The sequence below is a fragment of the Phytophthora cinnamomi genome (assembly GCF_018691715.1).
Source record: "Phytophthora cinnamomi strain GKB4 chromosome Unknown Contig1, whole genome shotgun sequence".
NCBI classification, from domain to species: domain Eukaryota; phylum Oomycota; class Peronosporomycetes; order Peronosporales; family Peronosporaceae; genus Phytophthora; species Phytophthora cinnamomi.
The window spans coordinates 221,058-232,897 of record NW_027150934.1 but is presented as its reverse complement, the minus strand read 5'-3'; the positions used below and the strand labels follow the sequence as shown (position 1 = coordinate 232,897).

Here is an 11,840-nt window from a genome sequence, read left to right as displayed (position 1 = left end):
TGAAATTCAGGGTTTGCTTTGCGGGACTCTGGATTATTCTTCTTCTGTTGACTCCCAGTATTTTCCTGGGCTACGCTATACACAACCCCCTGGGCGATCAAGGTTTCATCGGCCTCGCCTCAGCAAACGTTCCCAGTAAGCTCGCCGCCAGAGGCTCATGAGGTTAACCACGCGCTTCAGAGCGCGAACCATAACCGGGCCCAGATCGCGACATCGAAAGAATACCAGAGTCTGGATTCGCTGATTCCAAATGGCATCCCAGGGCTTTGTCTTGAGAAGTTCCAAATATTCGACCGGTTCCCAGCGCTGGTGCAGGTGCTGAATATGGCTCTTGCACGGCGCGTATCTGGGGAAGCCAAACGTCTGTCGAGGAAGGTCCTGGACCCTGATGCCATAATGCAGCCATCTGCCTTGGCCCGGCTGCGGTTCTTCGATAACTCCATCATCTGGGCGCGCTGCGAGCCCTGCCTTAGAGCGTCCACTCGAGCGAGCTGAGATCTGCTGCGGAGCCAACGTACGAGCCGGATCAATCGCTTGGTCAGACACTGGAAGTTGCGGATCAACAGGACTGGACCTACCATGCGAAGTCGTACGGGACGAAGTCTTGCCGCGCTTGGAAGTTGAGCCACCGGCAGACGAAGCTGGGTCGCGTATCCTTTTGCCCCCACTGGAGCCTTTTCCTGAAGCTGCACTTGACTTGGAGCTCTTGACTTGGAAGGGCCCGCCACTGCCCAGCTCATCATCGTCATCATCGACATCGTCGTCGACATTTGAGAAGTCGGTGTCGATCGAAGAGTCGTCGTCCTCGTCTTCCGGGCTGGGCTTCTCAGGCAAGGGATCCCAGGTGGGCGGCCGCTGACTCAGGTGCACGTCGCGGACCCGCTTGATCGCTGCCACATAGTATGCTGACGGCACGTACGCCAGCCAAGGCGTGGAGTCCAATTGCTCCCAGTAGATCGCCGAGAACAGCATGCTCACGAGGGCCTTCTTCCCAAATTCGTCATGCAGGAGTTGCGACTTCCCGGCCTGGTCCACGGCGTCCCAGAAGTCGACGCCGGCGCGCATCAATTCCCTGACGTCGCCACGGCCATGCTCCCACGGTAGATGTCGTGGGAATTTGAGCGCTGCCAGACGATCTGAGACCCGGGACGGAGATTCCTTGGAGGCGCGAACCTTCTGGGGCGAATGGGACGAAGGGTATCCGGGCAGATTCATCTGATCGTTGATACGCTTGATCCTGATGTGCTTGGATGGACTTGTGCTGGAAGCGGCGAGAAGACCTGAAGACTTGCTCGGGTGGGCTGGAACTTTGGCTGCCTTACCACCAGCCTTTCGAGCGCTGCTCAGCGAAGGAGTCCGGGTGGAGCTTGGCTTCTTATTCTTTTTCTTTCTCGGCTTTGCTGTTGACGTAGCCTTGGGCTGAGCTGACTTGCCGCTGGGCTGCGCCGAGGCTTGAACTCGGACCGGGGCCGAAGTGGGAACCTGAGCCGATGTCGCTGGCGCCGCTGGAAGCACAGCCGAACCCAGAAGAGACGTCAACGTCGAAGCCGCAGCGCTGAGAACGATCGCGGACGCTGGGCTTGGAACTGGGTCGGCGGTGTTGAGCGGAACGTAGGGCCCACAGTCATCCGAAGTCTGGTCCCGCGCCGAAATCTGGAGCGTCGTCTTGAAGCTGGCTGGGACGTCCGTCTGGCTCTGGAAGCGCTGAAGCAGGTCATAAGGGCGCGCCCAGTGCCCCGAAGCGCTGCAGTTCGCCATCAGGAAGTTCATCAGCGCCTCAGCTGAGAACGGGACCGCGCTCAGCAACTGGTGCTTGAGCTGCGTGGTGTAGACGTCGCTGGCGTGCAGGGTGCTCTGGCAGGCGACGAGGTCGCTGCCGCACTTCTTCAGCTGCTCACAAAGCTCTTGGTTCTCAGCTTGCGCATCAACTCGCAACTTCCCGCCCGGCTGCGGCAGCGTCGTACTGGTGAGAGCTTTGATAGTCGCGCATCTCCTGAGCGTGGCGCTCGCGCTCGCGCTTCAGTGCCACGGTTAGCCGGTTGATCTCGGCCGATAGCTGCCCGACTTGAATGTGAGTCGCACCGCCGGGACTGGGACGTTCGAGCGCTTGAGCGTAGTTCAGCACGCGCTGCAACCACTGGGCCGTGCCAACGACGCGGCGCGCGAAGAGTTCCACGCCGAAACGTTGCACCAAGGGGACGGCCTCTCGCTCGAACTGGATGCGTGGTCGTGGATCCGAGAAGTTGGGCGGTGCGGAGGCGACTGGCTGAATCACGTCCTGCGAGGCGGTGACGTGCGCCATCCTGCTTAGCTATGCAAGCTCGCTTCTGGAGAAGCGCGTGGCGTCCTCGATGCGCGCGACCCCATCTATCCCATCGACAAGGTTCGCATGGTTCTCGACGTCGTCAAGCGTCGCGGGGAACCGAATGGTGGACGCCACGGGCGACGGGTGGCGTTGCGAGGGACTGAAGAGCGTGAACGACCGCCGTGGACCGGCCGGAGACGTCGCCGAAGGCGTCGGCAACGCTGGCGCTGGCGTCAGGGCTGCCGTGCTCACTGATGCGAGCGTCGTGGACGCGGAGGGGGGTGTAATCGACGTGCAAGACCTCGTGGTGCTGCTGGGCGGTGGCTGCGAAGCCGGCAGTGCCGGTGCAGAGCGCGGGGCCGTCGGGGCGGATGCTGGAGTCGCCGGAGACATGCTGGAAGCTGCCGAAGATGTCGTGGAGCCCGTGTGCGCCCTCGTGGAGGTCGCCGTCGCCGTGAACACGGAGGCGGAAGCCGTGGGAGTGCTGCCAGAGGCCGTGAACGTGCTGCTTGTGGTCGTGGACACGCTGCCGGAGGTCGTGGGAGCCGCAGGAGCGCCCCGCGACCCCGCGTCTTGTCCGCCGCCACCTTGCGATGGCGCGGGGAGCCGCTGGTCGGCCGCGTGGTCGTCAGCCATCCGAAGGAAGTACTGCGCGTGCCAGCGCAGCAATGTGAAGTTCTGTGACTCCGGACTGTTCTTGAAATGGCTGGACCCGAGACCCGGGAGCCGCGGCAAGAGATTTCGCGGCCGGGACGGGGCGAGTGTGGGCATCTTCCGGTTATGTGCGGTGGGGCCAACTCGAGAATGATCTCTTTGGACCCAGCGCACATAAGGGACGGTCCCAGCCAATTCTAAGCCAGGACCCACCAGTCAGAAGCCCAAACCCTATCACGTACCGGCCACATGTCACTTGAAACGTGGATATTTCTTGACACAAGTCTGGTTTTTGTACATACTTCAAGCTGTGCTGGCTACATCTGGAAACTGAGCTCTGCGAACGTCGAGTTGCAGCGACCCCAGACCCCCAGGTCTGAGATTTGAATTCGGTCTGGGGTTTGAGGTCTGAGATTCGCTCTAGAGGCCGCAGATCTGAGGCTCCAGGCCTTGAGTCGGACTCTGGGTGGAGAACTGAGCCCTGGTCTTCTGGATCTGTGGTTTGGAGTCCCATGGTTGGTTAAGTCTCAGACCCCAGATCTCAGATTGGTGACCTCACAGTTTGGAGTGCCCGGGGTTCTGAGACCTGAGAGTGATGGCAAAAGTCTGAGACTTTGTGATTTGGAGTTCGGTCTGGGGTATTCCTCTGCACCAGACCCTGAGATGTGCAGTCTGGGGTCTGGGAAGAGGGCGTGGCGTGCGGCGTCCGATTTCATCTCGGCTCTGGGGTGCCACAGCTGAGATATGGAGTCAACATCGTAATTTGCCCCCAGCTCAGGTTTTCAGCCTCAGAGTCCCAGAATTCGAGCCAGAATTGAGACATGTTAAATTGGTTGCACAGCTGGGATATGGAGTCAGCATCGTAATTTTGCTCCCAGCTCAGGTTTTCAGCCCCGCAGTCCCTCAACTTGTGCCAAAACTGAGACACGGTGATTGTGGGCGCAAGTTGGTGTCTGGATGCACGATGTTCGTGAGGTTAAGCGGAAACTGGTGAAAGACAGCTGACGCTCCGAGCGTAGGACGTGACTAAAAGCCTACGGCGTGCCTGCAGGGCCTGAAGTGCGACTCCGTGGTCTCGCATATGAAGTGGGTAAACAAGCGATGGCTACATTGCCGGTCTGGGAGCTGCGGTAGTTGCTCTTTGAAGTTGGCGGTTGCCGCTTGGAAGGTCACTCTGAAGGGTCGCCCCGTTGTGGCTTTTCGGCCCCTGGTGTCAGGCACACAAGATTCGGCCTGACCAGTCGCCTATGGATTTGGGCCAACGGGAGCCACAGGATCTTGGCGTCGTCCGGATTACACCTGATTTGTACCCAGAGTAATCAGTGTAATCAGGACGCCAAGGCAGCGACGCGCATTCACGGGCGCCGCCAAGCCAGTAGCTTAGTGGGTGTCTCACCCTTGTTCAAGGTGTACCCAGGAGATGTTTGCACCCTTACTTGATAGGCCCTTTGTATGTGCATGATAATAATCAGAGTTTGTTTTGCCCCGAAGACCGCAAGCTGCGGAGTTCGTTTTGCGCCGACGGGCGTGTTGCTTCACAGGGACCAAGTCCCTGTCCCCGGCGGCGCGCGCAAGGCCAAGTGGAGTCGCTACGAGTGTTCTACGGTCAAATTCAGCTAACTCCAAATAAATTCAAGTTTAACAACCAAGCCTTTTCGTGTTTCGGCCCGGTTTGCCTTCGATGTTGTATTTCCACACGAGGGACATTGGTTTTGCTGAGTTTTCTCGCTGGTTGGCTGGTTTCCTAGCGGTGCTTCATATGTTCGGGCGGAAGGTGCTCCGCTCTGAGGTTTCGGCAGAGCAACACCTGGGATAGTGGTTTCTGGGGTTGCTAGTAGTATCCGTGTGGCGCGAATAGTTTGGGATAGTGGTTCCCAGCTTCGCTGTGACGCCTACGTCAAGGCGTGGTGCGCGGAAGTCCCAGGGTGCAGAGCGAGAACCCTGGATCAAGGCAGGCTCAGACCGAGCCAACTATCGGGGCCACTCTGGTCTGAGGGGCGAGTGAAGACCGTTGTGCGGCACTCAGTCTGAGCCGCCGGAGGAAGTGTCGTGACTGGAAGCGACTCGAAGCCGGAGTCGCTGAGCAAGGAGGAGGCTGTTAAGGCCCAGAGTCCAAGGGCCTGAGAAGAGAAGTGGACTAAGTGTGTGGGGAGTGAACGTGTTTATATTCAAGAAAACGGGGCACAGCGGACTCAGCACGTGCGTACAAGGGCCTTCCAAGCAAGGATCAAGCTTCGTCTGGGGGCATCTGGGAACTGTCGAGTTCGGAGGCAGCTGGTGTGGCCGACGCAAGTCTGGGCCCACAGCGTAGCCTTAGGAAGAACCAAGTCAAGGGATGGATTGTAAGAGTGAGGAACACTCGCCTCACCCAGCTTGGGATCTGAGATCGAGGTCTTGCCGCGAGGCTATTCCCTGATTTTGGAGCCCGCATCGCCGCAAGTCTCACTCTTCTGCGGCGCGTAGTTTGGGAACCCCACGGTCTGCGGCATGCTTTTCCGGCGGTAGAAGCACATCTTGATCCCGAAGTAACGGTGCGACGAAGTCAGCGCCGGGTCCGGATCTTCGATCACGCTCAGATGCGCCAACGTCAGATCCTCGAACGCGATCTGGGCCAACGGTGTGGACGTCCGCGGTGATTCAATCAGTTGCCCAAGGACCTTGGACGCCGTGCTGGATCCCTTGGCTGCGGGAGTAGGCTTAGACTTGGACTTTGCCTTGGCTGTCTTAGCTCTCTTGGTCCGAGGCGAGCGTCGAAGCGTGGAAGACGTGCCCTTGCTCTCAGACTCTGACTCGAGCAGTTCCAGCTTGCGCTTGGCCCCGGCCGAGATGCTCTTGGATGCAGTCTTCGACGCACTCTTGGGGGCAGGAACTTCGGACGTGGTGCTTGCATCTTCAGGTTCGAACGCCGAGTCTCCACTGCTGCTGCTGCTACTGGAGGACATGAGCTCAGTCTCGTATTGGGCGGAGTCCTCCTCCAGCGGAAGCCACGGTTCGAAGTCCTCCTCCCGGTCGAACAGCTCTCAAGCCGAATTTCAGCGCAGGGGTAGTACATCTCGGGGGACGCGATTAGCCCACGGTGTGAAGTCCAACTCATCGCTGCGGATCATTCTGACCAGCATCTCGATCAAAGGCTCGCGAGGGATTAGAGGGTGAACCAAGTGATCACCTCGCACGAGCTCCAACGTGTCTTCGTACTTGAACCCAGCTTGCATCACCACACGAAGGTCGTGCCGAAGCTTCTTCCAGACTTGTGGCCCAGGCAGAGCCGCGCGTGCTTCATCTTCAGACAACTCCAATACGCTCGACGCAGGTCGAGCCAAGTGAGCGTCAGGAGTGTGCGTGCTTGGCCGTAACTGCAGACTGGCCCTGAAGTCCTCCCAAGACATGTCCCTGAGTGCGCGTTTGCTGTTCTTGGACGCCGGCTTTTTCTTGGTTGTGGATTGCAACGAACTTGGCTTGCTCTTCTTGGACTCTTTGGACTCCCCAGTGAGGTCACAGACTTTGGGCGGAGACTTTGGGCGGAGACTTTGGCCTGGGTGCGGAGTCGCCATCATTGGCCTTCTTGCGCTCAGTCTGGTAATCGCCGCAAACACATTACGGGTTGGTCCGCTGCCAGCATGTGGATGTTCGTAATCCATGCCGCAGGAGGCCGACCGCCGGCTGTGAAGTGTGCGAACAACTCTTGCAGGCGCTTCCAGTTCCCAGAGACGGTAATGCTGGACTCCCGATCCAAGAAGTCCGAGAAGGACCAAGCACCCCAAGTCTTCTCGCGCAACTCCCGCCGCAAAACGTCGCAGAGAGCCTCAGATGTTGCCAGTTGCTCCTTCAGGTCGGCGATCTCGTTCGCATGCGCGTTCAGTTGATGCTGGTTGTATTCTTCCTGAGCGACCAGATTCGGTTTAGCTCGAAGTTCCGCGCTCTGCTTCTCGCTCTCGACGCGCCCGACCTCAGATTGCCAAAAGGCCTCCATCGCAGCCCACTCCCGGCGCAGCGAATCATTGTCTGTACGCAAGCTCACCACATCTCGGACGGAGGTAGTCGCACTGGACTCGAGAGCAGTCTTGATGTGTCGGTACTGGACGAGGAGCCGCTTCAGATAGGAAAGTGTGTTTATCACATTTTCGGCGAGATGTTAAGGCTTGAATGCGGTCAGGACCGACGCGAATTGTCTTTGCATCGTGAGTGATCCCAACATGAGTGCGAGGTTGCTATCGGCTGGCGGCTGATCGACGGGCTGGAGAATACTTAAGCGCACGCCTGCGCCGAGGGCGGACTCAAGGTCGTTCAAGTCTTGGTCGGAAAACCGTTCGAGAATCTGCCATGCCTCCAAGCCGCCATAGCCGTCGCGCAGGTGAGCCCCATTGCGGCACGCCATTTCCAACGCCGGGACGCCGACAAGCTGGAGCGGTTAGCTGTCCGCGTAACACGGCGGCACGAGCCAATTCGCTGGCCGGTGACATCCATCGTCGACAAACGAGAAACTGGACGCAGGGACGAGCCTTGACGCGGAGATCCCAGCGTACTCCGCGTTGGACACGAGGTCACGCTCTCGCCACCCTAGATGGAGGAGCGAATGCGAGTCAGGGCCCTTGCTGCCCGCACCCGAGGCCACGGCGTCCGCGCTCAGGCCTTTGGATTCTTCGAGATCCTCTCCGGAACTTTTGCTGTCGTCTTTCGACTCGGCGTCATTGCCTGAGCCCGCCGTCGTATCGCCGCCACCCGCACCACCGCCATTGCCACTGCCGCGACCCTTCTCTTCGTCGCCGCCCTCTTGCTTGCTCCCCAGGTGCTCGTCGCCCGAGGCAGGCCCCTCTTCCGTCGCCTTGCGCGACCCGGACGCGTCTTTCGCGCCCCCTGACTGATTGTCGCGCCCCTGCGCGTCATCCGATTGTTTTTGCGCCTTGCGCGCGCCCTTTTCCGCTGGTGCAATGCTGCCACGCCGCTTGAGTAGCCGAGAAGCTGCCTTGGTGGTGAGTGGGCGCCGGTGTCTCGTGTTTGAAGAAGATTTCGCTATGATATGGAACTTGGGAACTTGATTTTCAGCTGGAGCATGCATTGGTCGTATAGCTGACAGTTGTTGACTAGCTGCGAAAGGACAGAGAAGCGTACGCAAGTGTGGAAGCCGCCCACGATCACGCTCAACCGAACTGCGTCCAAGGTCAGCCCCGTTGGTATTGGGTCCAACCATGATGTGCCAGTTCGAAGGGAAATTTCTCTATGACAGACCATGACTGGAAGGGACGGTAGACACGAGGCTGAAAAGGATTTTTCCCGAATGCCACCAATTGCTTACTGACCCGGTCGGTGACGTGGCTAAATCCACCATTCTGAATGGCTGGGATTGTCCCCGGACCCGGCTGTACACCGTGCGACAAGCTCTGAGCCGGAATTCCGATGAACGAAGTGCGAAGAAGCCTAGGATGGGCCTTTAGGCTTGAAAGACCGCGTTAAGATGAGAAACCCTGAGCACGGATCTCCGTCCAAGCCGCCCCCGTCCTTAAGCGGGTTGACACAAAGAGGAACGTCGAAAACGCCTGCACGAACGTATCGTGTATGGTGTCCCGCCTCGCCTATGTTTTGAACGCACACAGATTTCGTGCACCCGGAGCCCAGAGATTCCCGTGAAGACAAGTGCACAGTGCCCAGACCGCTGGCCACCCGGGGCATGCTCAGACAAGCGTCACGCTACAGAGTGGAGTCGTCCTACCTTTGACCGCAGAGCCTCAGGGAAGGCAAAGCCCCTGACTGCAGGTTATCCCTGAACGCAGATCTCGGATACACTTGCGTTGAAGGACCACTGACTATGAAGCTCAGTATCAAGTATGCGCGGACCCGTGGAACCTTGCTCGCAGTTGTGTACAAAGCCCCCGAGAAGCCAGTCACGGACAAAGATACGTATCTTGAAGCTGTGCAAGATCCAGCCCGGAAGTGTCGACGTCAACAGCTGGCCAGTATAATCAAGACAAGACGGATATAATCAAGTCAAGGCAAAAACGGCTGGTATATTCAAGTCAAGACAAGCTACCCCAAGTATAATCAAAGCAAGCTTTTCGCCAGACGCACGACGATGAACATAGAAGAACACCAAAGAAGGATACCTTTACATACACCTAGCGATAGTCTAGCAGATAAAAAAACAGAGAGTTCGTTTTACCCCCTACTGCGCAAGTGGAAGCAAGTGCCAGCCAGGAATCGGGCCCGCTGATCGCTAGGATAAGGTCAGCGCGGAGCTCCCCACACACTCAAGTCCGATTACGTGGGGATCAGGTGCTCTGGTGCTGAAGTGATCCGCGTATTCCATATCCCAGTTGGGCCCACTGCGTGTAGGTAAGAGTGGTTACCCATTTCATGTTCACAAGGTGATCTCGGGTGGTTAGTTAGCAGTCACCCCTGGAATAGTTGATCGACTGCATACAAGGAGCGATCGTATTTGGTTTGTCTATATACATCTTCGGAGAGTGGTGCGCGTGAAGGAAGAAGCGTTCTAGGCCGACCAGTGCCTTGAACGTTGATAGTTGACTGGTGTACGACCCACCGCCCGAGGGTCTAAGAATAAGAATAAGTGGCGGCTATTTGTTTGTGCATAACTCTGTATTTGTATTGGTTATCTGGAAGGGTGTATATTCTGGGGTTCTAACTCGTGGTAGCAACCCTGGTTCCTGCACTGCTTCGACCTCCCGGTCATTTGGATAGTGCATTCAAGTCAGTGAACGTCACGCCTGACTGGTCAAGGCCTCCAAACCATCAAACAACTCATCCGGTGACCTATCCAGGCTCTCCGAAGATAAACGACACCGACAGGGAACTCACAAGGTGACACGCCACCCTCTTCTGCCACCACCACCCCCCCCCCCCCCCCACCGTAACCTGCGTGTAAGGCTTAAGGGGCTGCGTTCAAGGGTTTACCTTCCCGAGAAGTGCATTTACCCACTTCTCCGGGCTGGCCACCGTACACCTGGGCGATTCAGGTTTCACCGGCCTCGCCACAGGTGGCTCTTGGAAGCTTGGCGTAACTTGGTGGATCTTGGATGCCAACTTGGGAGATACTTAGGTTACCGTAATAATCGGGCCCAGTTCGACACAGTTTCCCAGGCATAATCAAGTGAAGCAAAAAACCTCGTAAGGTTTTTCAAAGAGTTCGCTTGGATGACGTCCGTCCCGCACGGTTGGTTGCGGTACCTCCCTCGCGCCATCGCAGTCACAAAAGAAAATGAAGAAGAGGCCGAAGAACAATAACAAGACGAAGTTGAAGGTGCGGTCCATGCTCGATACTCGTTTCTCAATATTTTGCTGATGATGCTCGTGTACAGGGTGTCGAAGCCTCTAAAACGGCTTCTGTTGTGTCTGTTGCTATGCGGCTGGGCGTCCACCGGTCGGTGGAGAAATCAAGTTGCTGCGCTAGCCGCTGGTAAAAAGACTGGTAGCAAGTTCTACGTGCGTACGAGTAGCCATGAAGCTCTTCGCGTGCGAAACCCCGTTTTAGAGAAAAGGTGCGTAAAACGTTTGTTTGTTCGATTATCTTTGGTTAAAAATTGACTCTCGTGTTTCAGACTTCTAGATTATGTAGCCGAGATGAGAAAGAATCGCAAACTTTGCGTAACCACGAAGTGCCTCATTTTAATGATGGCTAAATTTGATCCAGATTATGTTCGAGTGCGCAAATACGCTGCGCCGCGATCGTGGACTGCGCGCTTCCTCAAGCAAAACCGACTTGTGGTGCGCCGAATTACCCACAAAGGCAGCAAGACGAGAAGTGAAATGCAGGTCAGTTTTCATGAAGAAAATTATCTGGTTTTGAACACTAAAAGTTTTGTCTTTTTTTGTTTTAGGAATTTGACGATTCCTTTGCTAATTCCGTGAATGTGGCGGTTGAAATGGATGGTGTTCTATCGTTTCATACATCCTACAATGCAAAATACTCTGGTCTTTTCAACATGGACCAAACGGCTCTTTTCATGGATAACCCCGGCAAGTTGACTATCGATTATCGCGGGACAAGCAATGTGGACATAATACAAGGTAGTGCGGAAAATGGAGGGCGTTGCAGCGTATTTTTATGCGCGTCGGCAACCGGCGAAAAGCTGCCACCCTTTGTGGTTTTTGCTGGCATACCTGGTTGCCGCGTTGCAGACGAAGTGACGGCTTCATCGTTTGGCAGTGCTGCGGTGGAGCACACCGTGCAGCAGAAGGCGTGGTGCGACGATGCCATTATGAAGGAGTGGATTGCTAAGGTTTGATATTGTTGCTCTTTGTATTCTGGCTTTTTATTAACAATGTGTTTAGATTTGGTGTCCTAGTGTCGATGGCTGCCGGATGCTGCTACTCGACAGTCTCAAGGTTCACAAAATGACAAGCATCCGGCAGATCCTCGAGGACGACTGCGCCACCCAAGTTCAGTATATTCCTCCAGGAGTTACTGGACTGTGTCAGCCCATGGATGTAAGCGTGATGGCCTCTTTCAAGAAGAAAATTCAGTGAGTATTTCTATGGATAATTTATTTTAATTTTAACTGACGCTGTAATGGTACTGCAGGGATCTCTATCTGAAATACCACATCGATCATCCGTTCCCTGCTAACGCTGCAGAAAGACGTGTCATGCTCTCTTTTCTCGTAGCCAAAGCATGGGATCTCGTAAAAGTTAAGACAATCGTGAAGGGCTTTCGAAAGGCGAAGCTCTTGCCAATTGGTCCCCGCGATGAGCGTGGTGTGTTTCGGACATTCCTACAACCACTGTCAGAGATGACCATCACTGACGAGGAGGAAGATAACGATCAATAGACATTAAACGCAGGTTTTTTAAAGTCTTTTTTTCTTAATATTGTTTTAGGAGGGGAGGGGTTGTCACTCATACGTCTGCCGGTGTCGCACTCAAACCGTTT

General features: G+C 56.2%; 2 protein-coding genes across 2 annotated transcripts; one reads left to right on the top strand and one right to left on the bottom strand.

Moving 5' to 3' along the window:
- Nucleotides 1-469: 469 nt before the first annotated feature.
- IUM83_06229 (Eukaryotic/viral aspartic protease) lies at nucleotides 470-2,302 on the bottom strand (the record flags this gene model as incomplete). The annotated part of the gene is made up of 3 exons (XM_067930415.1): nucleotides 470-501; nucleotides 579-1,973; nucleotides 2,083-2,302. The coding sequence occupies 3 exons, from the start codon at nucleotides 2,300-2,302 to the stop codon at nucleotides 470-472; spliced, it is 1,647 nt and encodes a 548-aa protein (XP_067800453.1).
- A 124-nt stretch (nucleotides 2,303-2,426) lies between these two features.
- On the top strand, nucleotides 2,427-3,113 carry IUM83_06228 (uncharacterized protein; the record flags this gene model as incomplete). Its single annotated transcript, XM_067930414.1, has 1 exon — nucleotides 2,427-3,113. The coding sequence occupies one exon, from the start codon at nucleotides 2,427-2,429 to the stop codon at nucleotides 3,111-3,113; it is 687 nt and encodes a 228-aa protein (XP_067800452.1).
- Between the last annotated feature and the right edge of the window lie 8,727 nt (nucleotides 3,114-11,840).